We start from the raw sequence: 17,645 nt of genomic DNA, 5'->3' as shown, positions 1-17,645 counted from the left end.
TGTGAAATATGGCCTTGCATTCTTTAGTGCAAAGCCTTCTGGGAAATGAGCTAACAAGTCAAGCTCCCATTTGGATTACATAAAAATGCACAGAAGGACTTGTGAAACAACACAAACTTGGTTGCTAATCTCCCATAATTATTTCCAGTTCTCTTTGTCTGATGATACTGATTACCTACTGGAAACAATCATTGATGACTGACAGGCAAATATCTGTTGTGATCTTTGGTGTCTCCACGGTGACGGGTAATGCATTCTGAATGCGAAATATGCACATTCGCAACAATATTACTGAGTTGTAGTATGGATACTTGGCATTTTGTCCCAAGTCCACGTGGTTTGTCACTGTAATCCTTCACTGGAAGCCATGCATTATATATACACCCAGGTACTGACTTTAACAAACGTTAATTATGAAGTGGAAACCGACGTCTTTACATACAGATGAAGGCTTGGTTTGAGACGGACTACATGTTCTTTGGTTTTAAAAACAAACACAATCCTGTGAAAAATGAAATGTTATTGGTAATCATGTTTTCTTTCCCTTGTTTCATATAAACACTTTAATTCTCCTGATTGATTTATTTGCCGTGAGCTTTGATAGTTCTGATTGCCCCCTGCTCTGCCCTCCGCAGCTCAGAGCGTTGTCTGATTATTTTTCCTGTTCAGGTTTATTTGCGTTAAATCACCTACGACTGAAGCCCGGAGGATGGTCCTAACACCAGAGAACAACCTCAGATAAATCAGACTTCTGGGAAAACAAACGGATCAATCTGGAAGTCCTCCAGAAACCACTTGGAGATCTGTCTTGTAGTTGCTTTTTTTTCTGTGTGTCTCAGCTGAGGTTGTACATTGAGCCTAACAGATGTAGAAGTCATTTCGTATCAGTTGTTTGGATTATTCTAACAGGCGTTTTTTTTCTCACAATATCTTAACGTATATGTTTGTTGTTGATTTCCTTATTGGGCTCTTCTGATATCGTTCTTCGTGTCATCAGAATGCGTCTGGTAAGAGTATCTATCTGGATAACAAGGCGGTCCATGCCAGTTTCGACAGCTGTGTCCACCCATTACGCCAGGAACCTCAGGGATAAACCAGACTTACAAAAGCTCATTTATTTTCAATTGCATGTTTCCATGTTTATTTAATACTGAAAAACCCATCACGCTAGACCAGGTTGTGGCTTACCTCACTGAGTTATGCCCACTAGCAGTCTTTGTCCTAGTTCTGGAAACATGGCACCTATTTGTCTAAATTAGGTATGCTTTTGACAAATGTGTCTCTCTCTCTGGTATCACTGGTATGCCTACATGACACGTATAATCGGAAGGAATTTAAATGTACTGACAAGAATCGACAGCCAATAATCCATTGTTCCTATTGAAACAAATGACACACAGACGTATTACCACAGCCAACTTCAATGCTGTGTTCCATTGATGCTTTACCATCCAAGAACCACTCCTGATATGTACATTATATTCATTTAGTAGACACAACCAGAGCGACATACAGTAGTGAGTTTAAACATTTTCATATTTTGTTTGTACTGGTCCCCCATGGGAATCAAACCCACAAACCTGGCGTTGCAAGTGCCATGCTCTACCATCTAAACCACACGGGACCATAGCCTGTTAATCATCTGAAGTATTCCGAAACATTACACATGAGGACATTTGCCACAGGGTCTTTGTTATGAGGCTTATCTGAATTAATATGCTCACAGCTCAACAGACTTTTATTTTGTGCCAAAAGTATAAAATAATCACTTTTTGTCTGATGCCTACATGTTTGAAGCAGAGTGACGCATTGAGTTTGTATTTGATGAACTTTAGCTTAATACTTAACAGTATTAGACAGGAGTGGTCACTAAAGTACACATATCTTCCAGTTAATCTAGCATTTACTGTCCATGTCTTTTAGATTCTGCTGAGCCGGAGATTCTCAGAATGGGTTATTATTCAAATGTTGGAATATCAGTTCTTAGAAAGAAATCTTGAGTATGAATAAAATCATTACATAAAACCTGTCATGTAGGCTTGGAATGATTTACAGGAAAGTCTGACTTTGACAAATCCTCACGTCATAAACAGACTTGAGCCGCATGCTCTGTCTACATACACAACTCAGCAGAATTGTTCAAACAGAGTCTTTGTTACACACTGCTGTTATAGCGTTCAATGTAACCGTTGTGAATTAACACAAGACCTTACTGGCACAACTCTATTGGGTTCGCCTCATTTAGCTTTTTATCAGCATTCATCATTTTGGTTTACTGGTAACTGTGGAGTTTTCATAACCATTCATCCAAGAGATTATGTACCGACAGACGTCAGAAAGTGGGACATTGTTTGTCAGAAACTTGTTAAACGGTTCAGCACAATGAACAGCTGCCCAGTGTCTGTTTTACAACTTTAGGCTATGATGTTCTCAGTAACTGTCCTACTGTGTTCTTAGACATATGAGAAAACATTCCAATCACGACCCACATCCCACACAATGGTAGGCAGGCCAGGTGTCTTATCCTCAGCCGACCGTGCATGGCGATGGATGAGCGTGAATGTTTTAAACCTTAACAGGAGTGAAACATGAAGCCATCTCACGTTTCTAATAAACGTCGCTATCATGACATGAACTGGAGGACATATCCTCCGCTGAGGTCAGGGAGTATTTGTTTACTGGTAGGTTGAGTCAAGGTGGATATATGGGTAAGACGTGCTGCTCTGAGAGTAGCCTCGCCTTGTGTTGGCTACAGATCACAGGCAAGGCCACTCTGCATCTCTTAACGGCGCAACACTCCATCCTACATGGGGCTTCCTCTTTAATTACATGTTTTATTTATTTTACTAGGCAAGTCAGTTAAGAACAAATTCTTATTTTCAATGACGGCCTAGGAACAGTGGGTTAACTGCCTGTTCAGGGGCAGAACAACAGATTTGAATCTTGTCAGCTCGGGGATTCGAACTTGCAACCTTTCGGTTACTAGTCCAACGCTCTAACCACTAGGCTACCCTGCCGCCCCTGACTGACTGTACTGAGGGGAGGAGTGTCAATATCTCAGGCAACATTCCATGCATCACTGTCTCAGTGGCGCTGTCATGAAGCTACCTCCTAATGTGGCTTTCTTGTGCTGTTTGTTTTAAAACTCACTGCCAACACGAGTCAATAAAATAAAAAGAGGTCTGGATTCCTGCCTCATACAGAGGAAACAGCTTGTTAGATGAGTGATGAAAGGATGACAAGGTTTACAAGTTTACGATGTGACGGTGTCCAGTACCATACGCAGAATGGACAGCTGCTCTGATATTTCCTTCATGTGTTGTCTAATAATGTTGTCAGTGAGGCCAAAGTTCATGGGTGAATACTTCAATGACTGAATCTCTGCAACTTGTTGAAAAACAACCAAATGTGATTCTCTGAGTGTTGACTAGAGTGATGCTTTTCTTGCCATAAACTATTGTGATAACACAATAACTCAGGGTTGGATTCAATCTGTGTCGCCGAAGTATTGCGTTATAGCTCGATTAAACTGTAAAGGCAATGTTCCAGCGTCTGTGGAGACTGCATTAATGGTAAATGCGACACATGTCCTCTCAATTGGAAATTACTTTTACATTAGAACGCAAATCTTCCGTGATACGGATTGAACCCAGCCCTTAGTCCTCCTGCAGGCGTCCACGAATGAACTGAGACGATTGTACTTAGGGATGGAAAATATCAAATGTTTTTCTTCTCCAACTCGCCAATCATGAGAAGATCCAACTGGGGGAATTGACATGGTGTGCCGTTATAAGGGCTGGCCCATGTGGGCCACATCTGCAACCAGTTTCCAAATCACTAAACCTGCTGACCGAAAAAAAGGCTAAAACTTTCAAATGTTATATTTTTTAGGTCCATTTTGCTGGTTCACGAGCCATATTTCCATCGCAATCAAGGTAATCCATCTTGAGAATCACTATGTAAAAGTTCGTAAATCTCTGTGTTGATGACTGTCACCTTGCTCTGCCAATGTCAGGGGCAGGAGGCCAAGGTAGAACCCAGACCTCCATATGGCCAGAGAAAGTAGGATGCTGACGGAAGATGAGTGCAGTGCACATCTGCTTCCATTGGGCTATGATGGTGTTAGATATGCTGAGGTGTGGTGCGATAGTGTGGAGCAGGGGAGCTTCTCCATTGACCCTGGTGAAAGGAGGACAGGCTAAACCTTTAGGGGCTTTACAGGATATACAACTCCTCGACTACCCACCAAAAATCAAATCAAATGTTATTGGTCACAAACACATGGTTAGCAGATGTTAATGCGAGTGTAGCGAAATGCTTGTGCTTCTAGTTCCGACTATGCAGTAATATCTAACAAGTAATCTAACAAATTCACAACAACTACCTTATACACACAAATGAAAAGGGATGAATAGAATATGGCGTGCGGCATAGGCAAGATGCAGTAGATGGTATAGAATACATTATATACATATGAGATAAGTAATGTAGGATATGTAAACATGATTAAAGTGGCGTTATTTAAAGTGACTAGTGATACCTTTATTAAGTCAATTTATTTAAGTGGCCAGAGATTTGAGTCTGTATGTTGGCAGCAGCCTCTCTATGTTAGTGATGGCTGTTTAACAGTTTGATGGCCTTGAGATTCAGTTTTTCAGTCTCTCTGTCCCAGCTTTGATTCACCTGTACTGACATCGCCTTCTAGATGATAGCGGGGTGAACAGGCAGTGGTTCGGGTTCCTGTGACATCGGGTGCCGCTGTAGGTGTCCTGGAGGGCAGGTAGTTTGCCCCAGGTGATACGTTGTGATACGTTTCCTGAAGTCCACGATCATCTCCTTTGTTTTGTTGACATTGAGTGTGAGGTTATTTTCCTGACACCACACTCTGAGGGCCCTCACCTCCTCCCTGGAGGCCGTCTAGTCGTTGTTGGTAATAAGGCCTACCACTGTAGTATTGTCTGCAAACTTGATGATGAAGTTGGAAGCGTGGATGGCCACAAGGTCATGGGTGAACAGGGAGTACAGGAGAGGGCTGAGAATGCACCCTTGTCGGGCCCCAGTGCTGAGGATCAGCTGGGTGGAGATGTTGTTTCCTACCTTCACCACCTGGGGGAGGCCTGTCAGAAAGTCCAGGGCTCAGTTGCACAGGGCGAGGTCGAGACCCAGGGTCTCGAGCTTAATGACAAGTTTGGAGGGTACTATGGTGTTAAATGCTGAGCTGTAGTCAATGAACAGCATTCTTAAATAGGTAGGCCTCTTCTCCAGATGGGATAGAGCAATGTGCAGAATGATGGTGATTGCATAGTCAGTGGACCTATTGGGGCGGTAAGCAAATTGGAGTGGTTCTAGGGTATCAGGTAGGGTGGAGGTGATATGATCCTTGACTAGTCTCTCAATGCACTTCAGGATGACAGAAGTGAGTGCAATGGGACGATAGTCATTTAGTTCAGCTACCTTAGCTTTCTTGGGAACAGGAACAATGGTGCCCATCTTCAAGCATTTGGGGACTACAGACTAGGATATCGATTGTTTGAATATGTCCGTAAACACACCAGCCAGCTGGTCTGAGGATGCGGCTAGAGGTGCTGTCTGGGCCGGCAGCCTTGCGAGGGTTAACACATTTAAATGTTTTACTCACGTTGGCCACGGAGAAGGAGAGCCCACAGGCTTTGGTAGTGGGTCGCGTCAGTGGCACAATATTGTCCTCAAAGCAAGCAAAGGAGTTGTTTAATTTGTCTGGGAGCAAGACGTCGATGTCCGCGATGGGGCTAGTTTTCTTTCTGTAATCCGTGATTGACTGTAGACCCTGTCACATACGTCTCGTGTTTGAGCTGTTGCATTGTGACTCTACTTTGTCTCTATACTGACGCTTTGCTTGTTTGATTGCCTTGCATAGGGAATAGCTGCACTGTTTATATTCGGTCATGTTTCCGGTCGCCTTGCCATGATGATTAAAAGCAGTGGTTCTCGCTGCTTTTAAGTCTGTGTCTGTCTGTCTGTCTGTCTGTCTGTCTGTCTGTCTGTCTGTCTGTCTGTCTGTCTGTCTGTCTGTCTGTCTGTCTGTCTGTCTGTCTGTCTGTCTGTCTGTCTGTCTGTCTGTCTGTCTGTCTGTCTGTCTGTCTGTCTGTCTGTCTGTCTGTCTGTCTGTCTGTCTGTCTGTCTGTCTGTCTGTCTGTCTGGTCACCTACTCTTCCCAGACATAGGAGAGGGAAACAAAGGGGCCATTGAGGAGGGATGGTTTCCCTTGTAAATAGAGTAGAGAATAGAACAGAGGTTTATTTTTTAAGTTGAGCAACCTTGTAAAAAAAAATCACATTGTATGATTTTTAAGTAATTAATTTGCATTTTATTGCATGACATAAGTATTTGATCACCTACCAACCAGTAAGAATTCCAGCTCTCACAGACCTGTTAGTTTTTCTTTAAGAAGCCCTCCAGTTCTCCACTCATTACCTGTATTAACTGCACATCTTTGAACTCATAACCTCATTACACTCAATCAAACAGACTCCAACCTCTCCACAATGGCCAAGACCAGAGCGCTGTGTAAGGACATCAGGGTTAAAATTGTAGACCTGCACAAGGCTAGGATGGGCTACAGAACAATAGGCAAGCGGCTTGGTGAGAAGGCAACAACTGTTGGCGCAATTATTAGAAAATGGAAGAAGTTCAAGATGATGGTCAATCACCCTCGGTCTGGGGCTCCATGCAAGATCTCACCTCGTGGGGCATCAATGATCATGAGGAAGGTGAGGGATCAGCCCAGAACTACACGGCAGGACCTGATCAATGACCTGAAGAGAGCTGGGACCACAGTCTCAAAGAAAACCATTAGTAACACACTACGCCGTCATGGACTAAAATCCTGCAGTGCACGCAAGATCCCCCTGCTCAAGCAAGCGCATGTTCGGGTCCGTCTGAAGTTTGCCAACGACCATCTGGATGATCAAGAGGAGGAATGGGAGAAGGTCATGTGATCTGATGAGACAAAAATATAGCTTTTTGGTCTAAACTCCTCTCGCCGTATTTGGAGGAAGAAGAAGGAGTACAACCCCAAGAACACCATCCTAACCGTGAAGCATGGAGGTGGAAACATCAGTCTTTGGGGATTATTTTCTGCAAAGGGGACAGGATGACTGCACTGTATTGAGGGGAGGATGGATGGGGCCATGTATCGCGAGATCTTGGCCAACAACCTCCTTCCCTCAGTAAGAGCACTGAAGATGGGGTCGTGGCTGGGTCTTCCAGCATGACAACAACCCGAAACACACAGCCAGGCCAACTAAGGAGTGGCTCCGTAAGAAGCATCTCAAGGTCCTGGAGTGGCCTAGCCAGTCTCCAGTCCTGAACCCAGTAGAAAATCTTTGGAGGGAGCTGAAAGTCCGTATTGCCCAGCAACAGCCCCGAAACCTGAAGGATCTGGAGAAGGTCTGTATGGAGGAGTGGGCCAAAATCTCTGCTGCAGTGTGTGCAAACCTGGTCAAGAATACAGGAAACGTATGATCTCTGTAATTGCAAACAAAGGTTTCTGTACCAAATATGAAGTTCTGCTTTTCTGATGTATCAAATATTTGTCATGCAATAAAATGCAAAATAATTACTTAAAAATCATACAATGTGATTTTCTGGTTTATTAGATTCCGTCTCGCACAGTTGAAGTGTACCTGTGATAGAAATGACAGACCTCTACATGCTTTGTAAGTAGGAAAACCAGCAAAATTAGCAGTGTATCAAATACTTGTTCTCCCCACTGTACGTACACAGACATACTGTTTTAATGATGATTTACAAACAATCAAGCTTTGGGCTTAAACACTTTGTTCAATAGTCTAAATGAGATCAATTAAGCAAAACAACAACAAAACAATCAATTGTTTATTATCTGAAGCCAATAAACACCTATGTTTTTCTCACAAATTTCAAGTGGTGCTTGATATTCAGAACTCAATGTACAAAACAATAAGTCACATCAATTAATGACCATCGTTAGCAGTGAAATGTTCATAGAGACTGTGATCTACCCCTATAGGAAGGGCACAAACCCAAGAACGATCTGTACCTTACTGTCAGAGTTAAACATTAATGGGTCACTCAACCATTGAGACATTATCCAAATTGGCAGAACAATGTGAGAGACGTGCTCTGAGGTAAAACTTTTTATTGGGGACAAACTCCGGTCAGGCAATAACAACATTATTGTTCGCAGTCAAGAGGAGAAAAAGGAGCCTGAAGTTTCACAACTGTACAGGACTTGGGCAGCGGCGGACTGGACATCTGGCATCTCGGCCAAATGGCAGATGGGCCTGTCCATTTAGCCTAGTGGGCCTGCCAAACCTTTTTTACACAAAATGATCACTATCTGGCTAATAATGGTGGCCCCAAGAAAGAAATGGTCTGGTGTGGGGGCCACAAGGAAGAAAGTGAGCCGGTGTATTAGAAATGCCAGGGCTGCTTTTAGGTCCCTGTCTGCCCCTCAGCTTGGGTGTTGACTTTGGTTACCTGTGTGTCAATGCTTGTTGGTCACTGTGTCTCTGGCAGGAATGGTCCAATGAGTGCGAGGGGTTCATGTCTTTCCCAAGTTTCAACATTGCATTTTTCCCTTAACAGCCTTTCTTTATTTTAAAGTCAGAATATGTGTGCTTTGGTTTCTGTTATTTATACTTCTGGCGGTCAGTCAGTCACCAGTTAATTTGTCCATTGTGTAAAATCTGGATTTGGTGATTTAGTGGACGGCAGCATGAATCATGAATACGCCTCTATTCAGTTCCTGTGGGATGGAGCAGAGGCAGGCGCTCTGTCTGGAACAGCTGTCTCCACCAGTCGGTATCCTGTCGCATGTGATGGCACGTGTTGGTTGGATGGGGCTCCTAACATAATCAGCTTGAAGGAAGTGTATGGATACCCCTCTTATTCCGTCCATCCCCTCCTCCTTCTCTCCTCTGTACTACCGCCCCTCATACCTCCTCTCTGTCAGGGGCTGGACTTCTTGGCGGGAGAGCATGGTCACTGCCTCCCAAAGAGCTCCAGTGGAGGTTGAATTTTGATACCCTTTGGCGCTGCTCCACCCGTGTCATTTGTGCTCAGAGAGAATGTACTGTGATGTTGTGTAGTGTGTTCCAAAAGAAAATGGCTTAAAAACATGGTACTGGTTCGTCTGCACAGTGTGCACATGTTGGGCAGAGGTGGGGATGGGAGTGTGCCATACAAACTACACTGCATGAGTTTAACTTTACCCCCAAGGCCATAGGTTAGGATGGAGCGAGGGTGCCACTCCTGTGCTCCTCCTGTGCCACCACCCTGTTTTGCCCACCACATTGGTGCCTCCTGGAATCTACATTGCAATAGCACTGGAGTTGAACAGAGGATAAATAAATAATAATAAATATAAATACAAAAATAACACATAAGAGGAGGAGGGCTGGAGGAGGAGGAAGGGGAGGGGAAAACCGGGTGGGTGATACAAAAAAGGAGGGAGGGGAAAAAAAGAGGGAAACATTTCAGTGAGATTCCACACATTTAGCCACCCACCTAGGAATAGGGTGTGTGGGGTTGGGTTGTGACATCACCAGTCCCCTCCCACCCCCACCCCTCTCCTATGCTGCTAGTATAGATGCTTTGTGGTCCGGTGGTCCTCTCCACTCCACAGTGTTTCCACGGAGCGCTGCACAAGCCCTAAATTGAGTTGCTACCTTAGTGAAGTTGTCCAGCATCCCTGACCAGAGAGCTCTATTGCAGGCACCATGCTCCTCAGAGTCTCTCTCCTGCTCCTCTCCGGATCCATTCTCCTCAACTGCATCCCTGCACAGAGGATTAGAGGCAAGTGCACAGATTGGCCGTTCTGTAAAGTCAGGTGTATTGTGTTTCTGGATAGTATGGTTTTGTGTTACATGTTTTATGTATAGTTTTGAGCATGCATATTATGTTTTTGCCAATGCATGTGTGATGGAAAGTGTTTTGGTGTTGTTGATGCTTATCATTGTGCATTGTGCACAATGCAAATGTTTTGCTGACTTTGCATGTGTTCTCCTAATGCCATTCACGTTGTATAGAAAGAAATAGCTTGCCAAAACCAATTGCAATGTGTACATGGGTAGGGTTTTCATGGTCCAGTTGATCCAGTTTGTAATGTCCCATGAAATTATTGCAAAAGTATTGACCAAAATGTTTAGGACATTGCATAACGTGTAGAGTTGAAGCTTGGATTGCCTTTTGTTAGAGATCAGATGATGATGAACTGTTTGAGCTACAGGATGTTCAGCAGCGTACTGATTGTCCCATTAAACATACAGTAGTTATGCAACATAATTAATTTATTCTCCTAGAAATGAAAAGGGAAATGTCAGGCTAAAAACAATGGATGATCATACACTGTATTAGCTCACATGCAAACACTCGCCAATTTCAAAAAAATTTTTTAGCGGCAGTGTGTATGTGAATAGTAAAACAACAGAAAGTCATAGAAGTGAGGACGTTTCGCCTGTTCTCACTTGTAAAAAGGCTATTTTAGGCTTAGGGGTTAGTTTTATGGTTAGAATTAGGGTTAGGTTTAGGGATTAAGATTAGGGTAAGGGTTTGGTTTAGGGTTAGGTAAAATAGGATTTTTAATGGGAATGAATTGTTGATGCCAAAAAAGTCCTCACAAGTATAGTGTGTGTGTGTGTGTGTGTGTGTGTGTGTGTGTGTGTGTGTGTGTGTGTGTGTGTGTGTGTGTGTGTGTGTGTGTGTGTGTGTGTGTGTGTGTGTGTGTGTGTGTGTGTGTGTGTGTGTGTGTGTGTGTGTGTGTGTGTGTGTGTGTGTGTGTGTGTGTGTGTGTGTGTGTGTGTGTGTATATATCTCTGCCTGTTGGTTGTCTTGGGATGTTTCTTGGACAGGTTCCCATGATTAAAATAAAGTGAATCTGTGTGAGCGCCAATCTGTTTGTTGACTAGTAATCTTATCCTAATGATCATTTTGCTGCTGTCCAGTGGACTTCCCAGAGGATGTAGCCTTGTGATTGCGGTGTCTATCAATGATACTCTAACACAGCTGGGAGGGGTTTGGTTTGGTTAGGTTTGGGTTTTGGCCAACATCTCCCCTCTGCACACTCCACAATGTCAGGCAGAGAAGCTTCTTGTTAAACATGTTGTAGAAGATTCAAGTGTCCGCTTTGCTTTCCGTGCGGCGGTGTCTCCTTTCTGCACATGGTTGAGGTGTTACGTGTATATTCCGGAGTACATGCGGGGGTGGTGGGGGTACATTGTAAACGGGTAACGTGTGAACCTGAGTATCTGAGCTCGGAGTATGTTGAAGCTGTGGTTGTGCAGGCAGCTGGAGACGTGTTTGTGCCCCCAGCTCTTCACGCATGGTCAAACTTCATTAGAGGAGATGAAAGAGAGACGGCTCAGTCTCACACCAAGCCACTCATCAGTTGTGCTATAGTGCTCGGTGCAAATATACCCTACCTTCACACTGTTTAACTACCATATCTTTGGTGAGGATGGGAGCGGAGAGGCGGGGGCTGTTGTGACCCACTACTGTGGCATGATGAGGTGGGATGGGAAGCTCTACGAATGAAAGGGTGAAGTTGGACTCATGCCAGATGGACACAGTCAAAGAGAATACAGTAGGAGTGCATGTGTGTGTTTTTCAACATGTGTCTATGCATGTGCTTATACAGTATGTGCTGCCAGTGAACGCCCCTGCAGTTATGGAGTGAATCAACAGCTGTAGAGCGTTGAGATCAAGTCCATCTAAATGTGACTGGACAATATATGCTATATGAACCCAGAGAAGCTATGAGGGATGATTTATGTTCCATATAGCCATGAGGTAAAATGCTACTGGAGAGTCAATTTAGAAAAGTAGTGTCTGGAGATTTAAGGGACTTTTGTTACAGATGTGTCATTTTAATTAAGAAGGTAAAGGTATGCTCAATTTGGAAGAAGTGAAAGGACCATGTTCCACAACAGAATGTACTGTAAGTGTTTCAAGGTTTGGTTTGAGTGAAGTTTGTTAGTTCCTTTTTCAATATACAAAACAAACAAACACAACGATTTGGGATATTGCTGGAAGAGAAGTTGTTTCTGACTAACATATCTCAAAGTCTGCCAAAGGATTAGACGCTAGCTAGACTTTTTCCCTCAGCGCAATACCCTGAAGGCTGGCTGTTATTCACTTTAAGTGTCATGCAACCAAACCAACTGTTTTCACTTGTGTTCAGCCTCACACCGAGTTCTGCTCTTGGGTCAATCAGCTGCAGTTGGAATGCCTTCAACTATGAAACACCACATCCGTGCCAAGAAACTACCATGCATGATTACACATGTCTTTAGTGTCAAACTTCCATGCTTTCCCACCATTTGAGAAGACAACAGGATGCCAATGCCAATCTGTAGAACAAACAACCCAAAGATAGCTTAAGAGACTGAAGACGGACACTGATGATCGCACACAATCTGTCTTCTGAAGATTCACAGCCAAATCAAACATGCCTGTTGCTAATGCTTAAAAATCTTTTTTTTTTCTATACAACTTTGTTACTGGGAATTCTTAATATCAACGATGCCTCTATCATACGAACTCAATGCATTTTATGCACACTTTGACAACAATTGCCGTACCAGGCAGTGATGCAACCGGTCAGGATGCTCTCGATGTTACATTTACATTACATTTAAGTCATTTAGCAAACGCTCTTTCCTGTTCTCAAGAACTCTAAGGCTTCATGCCACAATGACTACCACCCTGTAGAACTCCCTTCTGTAATCCTGAAGTGCTTTGAGAGGCTGGTTATGACACACATTAACTCCACCATCCAGGACACCCTAGACATACTCCAATTTGCATACCACCCCAACAGATCCATAGATGACGCAATCTCAATTGCTCTCCACACTGCCCTCACCCACCTAGACAAGAGGAATACCTGTGTGTGAATGCTGTTAATTGACTACAGCTCAGTGTTCAACACCATTGTCCCCTCTAAGCTCATCTCCATGCTTAGAACTCTGGGTCTGAACTTCTCCCTCTGCAACTGGATGCTGGACTTCCTGACGGGACGACCCCAGGTGGTGAGGGTAGGCAACATCACCTCCGTCATGCTGACCCTCAACACGAGGGCCCCACATGGGTGTGTGCTTAGTCTCCTCCTTTACTCCCGGTTCACCCACGACTGCGTGGCCACACACAACTCCAACACCATCCTAGGAGGTCAGTGACCTGGCAGTGTGGTGCCAGAGCAACAACCCCTCCCTCAAGACCAAGGAGCTGATAATGGACTACAGGAAATGGAGGGGGCGAGTACACCACCATCCACTTCGACGGGGCTGCAGTGGAGCAGGTCGAGAGCTTCAAGTTCCTCTGTGTCTAAATCATTAAAGACTTCAAATGCGCTACAGAGGGTGGTGCGGGCAGCCCAGTACCTCACTGGGACCAAGCTCTCTGCCATACAGGATATCTATATCAGGCGGTGTGAAAGGAAGGTCCGGAAAATCATTAAATACTCCAACCACCCAAGCCATAGACCATCCTCTCTGCTTCTGCAAGGCAAGCGGTACCGGTGCATTAATTCTGACACCAACAGGATCTTGAACAGCTTCTATCCCCTAACCAAATAGCTACAAGGACTATCTGAGTTAACCTTGAGTCTTTACTGACCTTTTATCTCTATGCATACTCACACACCCATTCACTCCATAATCTGCTCACTCACGTATAATATGCACTATACACACACAAGCTGTTGCTACTCTGTTCATTATATATCCTAATGCTTAGTCACCATACCCCTGTACATATCTACCTCCATCACACCAGTATCCCTGCACATTGTAAATACAGTACAGTACTGGAACTGACCCTGTATGCTTACTTACTTATTGTGTTCTTCATATTTATTGTGTGCTTTTTCTAGTATTACATTGTTATTGATTATTGCATTTTTGTTTGCAAGCAAGGCATTTCACTGTTCTTGTGCATGGTACATTAAAAACGTAAAACTTGAAACATTACTCAAGAGCAGGATAACTTTATTGACAACCGAACACAACATAGCTAACAAGCTTTCCAGCATGAAGGGGCTATTTTTTATGCAGGTTGGGATTTATTGGTATGACTCATGTAATGGAGGCAGCTCTGCTGTGTGGTCACTACACTCACACTCTTAGAAAAAAGGAGAACCCTTTTTGGTTCCAGATATATCCCTTTTGGGAATGTAGAACCCTCTGTAGAAAGGGTTCTACATAGAACCCAAAAGGGTTCTAACTGGAAGAAAACAGGGTTATTCAAAGGGTTCTCCTGTGGGTACAGCCAAAGAACCCTTAAAGGTTCTAGATAGAAAAAAAGGTGCTAAGAGTGTAGCTGAGGTGCTAAGAGTATATGATTTGAAACCTTACCCTAACATGAACCCTAACCTTAACCACACTTCTACAGTGGTTGCTCAAGTAAAAGTTTTGAGATTATGCTGCGGGACCCTAACCTTAAACTAAGACCCCCAAAAATAATCACATTTCCCCCATTCATTTTTACAATATAGCCAAATTATGACTTTGCAGCTGCACTCTTAGGAAAAAAAGGTGCTATCTAGAACCCAAAAGGGTTCTTCGACTGTCACCATAGGAGAACCTTTGGAAGAATACTTTTTTGTTCCATGTAGAACCCTTTTGGTTCCAGGTAGAACCTTTCGGAGTTCCATGTAGAACCATTTCCACAGAGAGGTCTACATGGAACCCAAAAGAGCAACATAGAACCAAAAAGGGCTCTCCTATGGGGACAGCCAAATCCTCCTTTTGGAACCCTTTTTTCTAAGGGAGTGGCAGAAATCTCTCAGTTCTGCCTCCAGGGAAAGATGGATGACAATACACGTCAACCTGCATTTTTGATGAGTAAGCCTTTCCACAAGCTTTAGTATACATTTATTGGTATTATGTAACATAATAATGTCTTCCACATTCTCCCCCTGTAGCTGGAATCATTCTTCATCTGTATGTCTCCACAAGGGGTGAAGTGGTCATCTGGTCCTCTGTAAACACAGGAAAACACATTACAGACACTCACATTACACATTACAGGAAGTGACATTTCCCACTTCCTGTTTTTTTCTCAGGTTTTTGCCTGCCATATGAGTTGTGTTATACTCACAGACATCATTCAAACAGTTTTAGAAACTTCAGAGCGTTTTCTATCAAAATATACCAATAATAGGCATATATTGGCAACTGGGACTGAGTAGCAGGCAGTTTACTCTGGGCACTTATTCATCCAAGCTACTCAATACTGCCCCAGCCATAAGAAGTTAAGTAAGCATTTTACGGTAAAGTCTACACTTGTTCTATTCGGCGCATGTGACAAATAAAGTTTGATTTGATTGAAGAGGTTCGTGGGTCATCGATAATGAAGGCTCCAATATTATATCCAAGGTTCATCCCAAGTTTGCTCTGTGAATGGGAGTGATTAGGCTATCGTTAAAACCTAATTAATTCTCTGAGTGATGATTGGGGTTAGCTGGAGTGCCAGAACGCTCGCCTTGCCTCTTGCCTGCGTTGGCATTAAAAGGGCGGGCTGTTGACTGATGTGTGTGACGACAAAAAACTGCCACAACATCCTTTTCCGAACACCATCTTGATCCCCTTTATGTGGCATTTTAAGCCTGCTTTTCATTAGCATTTAACAGCCTCTTTAACCCAGCAGCTGAATCAGTCCAGTTCCTGCATGGTGGGAAACGGGAACCTGGTGGACAAGGGAAATGCTTTTCCGAAGCTAAAGAGCCTTATTACCAGGTTCAAATGAGCTCCATTACTCATGTTTAGGACATTTCCCAGACAGCTATTTAGCCTCTGTTCTTTAATAATGACTTTTCTGAACTCTTTGGAGCTCAACCTTCAAGAGTTACATCCTCCATTGCATTTCACCTTCTAATTTGACCTCTCCTGTGCTGACGCACTCCCTCAAGCCTGACAATATCAGTGGGTTTAAAGTCCTTTGGGTTTATCCTAATAGTCCAATTTTATGACTGATGAAGGGAATCAAGTATCCCATCTCCTGTATGCGTTCAGGGTAATATTGGCTGCAGTTGAAGAGTACTGCAGTCTGTTACCTGAAAACCACAAACACAATCCTGTTTGATTAATCCCTTGGGTACCTGGGGAGAGGCAGCTGTTTATCTTGCAATTACCCCTAAATTAATCTGTGTCCAGAAGTTTTTCTAAATGCAGCACTTATAGATGCAATTCACAAATGCTCTGCACAGAATTTGCAATCTGCTCATGTTCATGTGAGGTGCTGAAGGTTAGCTGTGATGGAATGCACTAGCATCTTTGGGTGCAATGCACCACAGTTCACTAATCATATCCACAATGCAATTCAACTGTATTATTCTACTTGTTGGCCTTTAACAGTGAGAAGACAGAACATGAAGGTTCGCATCAACGCTACGGGCGACACCATCGTGATGAAGTTTGTCCGTCCCAACCCTGACACCAAGCTGGAGGGCTACATCCTGGGCTACGGCAGCAGCATGTTCTCTAAACAGTTCATCCAGCTGCCTGAGAATGGAGAGCCCTACGAGACTGAGATAGGTAAGACCAGTCTATGGTAAGACCACGCACGCACGCACGCACGCACGCACGCACGCACGCACGCACGCACGCACGCACGCACGCACGCACGCACGCACGCACACACACACACACACACACACACACACACACACACACACACACACACACACACACACACACACACTAACCTATTGACTCTCAGGGACTCATCAGATAGTCATAACATAACAGTGTATATTGTGACTCCAACATACGTCAGTGTGGGGAGAAACCGTTTCTCTGAGAAACCTAGCAACCTGTCTTTGTAGAGCACAGAGATTCTCCAAACAGGGTGAAAAGGGCTGGAGTTACACTAAGCATGCCACAGTGTTGACTTTCCTCTTTAAAACCCTTTCCTGCAGCTCAATGAGTTCCATTCATCATCAACCACAGCCTCTCATGAGATACATCCCAGCATCCCAGCCCACTACGGCACCTTAGCAGGGCAGCACAGTGCCAGTGGAATATTACTTTACAGCTTGTGTAGATCATCTATTGAGCGTGAAACCACATGCTTATGTTAGAATTCGAAAGATACGCTGTTGCTTATTTTTCTTGATACTCCCACTCACTAAAATCACTTGAGTTAAAGTAAACATCGGAGTGTTTTCATATTTAAATCAAACAAATACAGTTCCTTTATTGCTGTTTTGTGTTGATCTGTTCGGATTTATGATAGGCACGAAATGAGAGCAGGTCAGGAACAGGTTTCCTCGTTGTATGAAAAGGTCTCAATGGCCATTGGCTATGAAGTGTTAGAGTAGAAAGGAACCAGAGACTAAAGGGAATGGAACAACTCCATTGGCTGGCTCCCCAATCAGTGAAAGGAGCGCTGTTTGTTCAATGCGGAACTGCTTTTTAGTCACTTTTCCTTGAGCCCTTTCACCTGTGTGAGAGACAACAGAAGTGATCAAACATCATTTCTCACTGGTACAAGCTGTGACCTTCCATGTACAAAAACAACAACGACAAAGAGCCGAGTTAAATTGGTCTCAGGTGCCCCTTCAGAACACCTGATAGAAGTACCTCATCACGAGAGAGCCCAGAGGGATCCAACGAGAGAGCAGAGGG

The 17,645-nt window shown here is 43.8% G+C and overlaps 1 protein-coding gene across 20 annotated transcripts in view; it reads left to right on the top strand.

The window, feature by feature from the left end:
• The first annotated feature begins 9,620 nt into the window (after positions 1-9,620).
• LOC124008339 (target of Nesh-SH3-like) overlaps positions 9,621-17,645 on the top strand; it is a 43,354-nt gene continuing 35,329 nt past the window's right edge. For 11 of the 20 annotated variants that reach the window (XM_046319527.1, XM_046319525.1, XM_046319523.1 and 8 more), the window contains exons 1-2: positions 9,625-9,816; positions 16,374-16,553. In XM_046319527.1, coding sequence (XP_046175483.1) covers positions 9,741-9,816; positions 16,374-16,553 — 256 coding nt within the window. In that variant the 5' untranslated portion in view covers positions 9,625-9,740. Of the gene's footprint in view, positions 9,817-16,373; positions 16,554-17,645 lie in introns of all 20 variants that reach the window. The other 9 variants (XM_046319514.1, XM_046319512.1, XM_046319511.1 and 6 more) reach the window with 4 other exon arrangements.

This window comes from Oncorhynchus gorbuscha, linkage group LG21 (assembly GCF_021184085.1).
Source record: "Oncorhynchus gorbuscha isolate QuinsamMale2020 ecotype Even-year linkage group LG21, OgorEven_v1.0, whole genome shotgun sequence".
Classification (NCBI taxonomy): domain Eukaryota; kingdom Metazoa; phylum Chordata; class Actinopteri; order Salmoniformes; family Salmonidae; genus Oncorhynchus; species Oncorhynchus gorbuscha.
The sequence above is the reverse complement of the archived record's forward strand: the minus strand, read 5'-3'. Positions and strand labels throughout refer to the sequence as shown.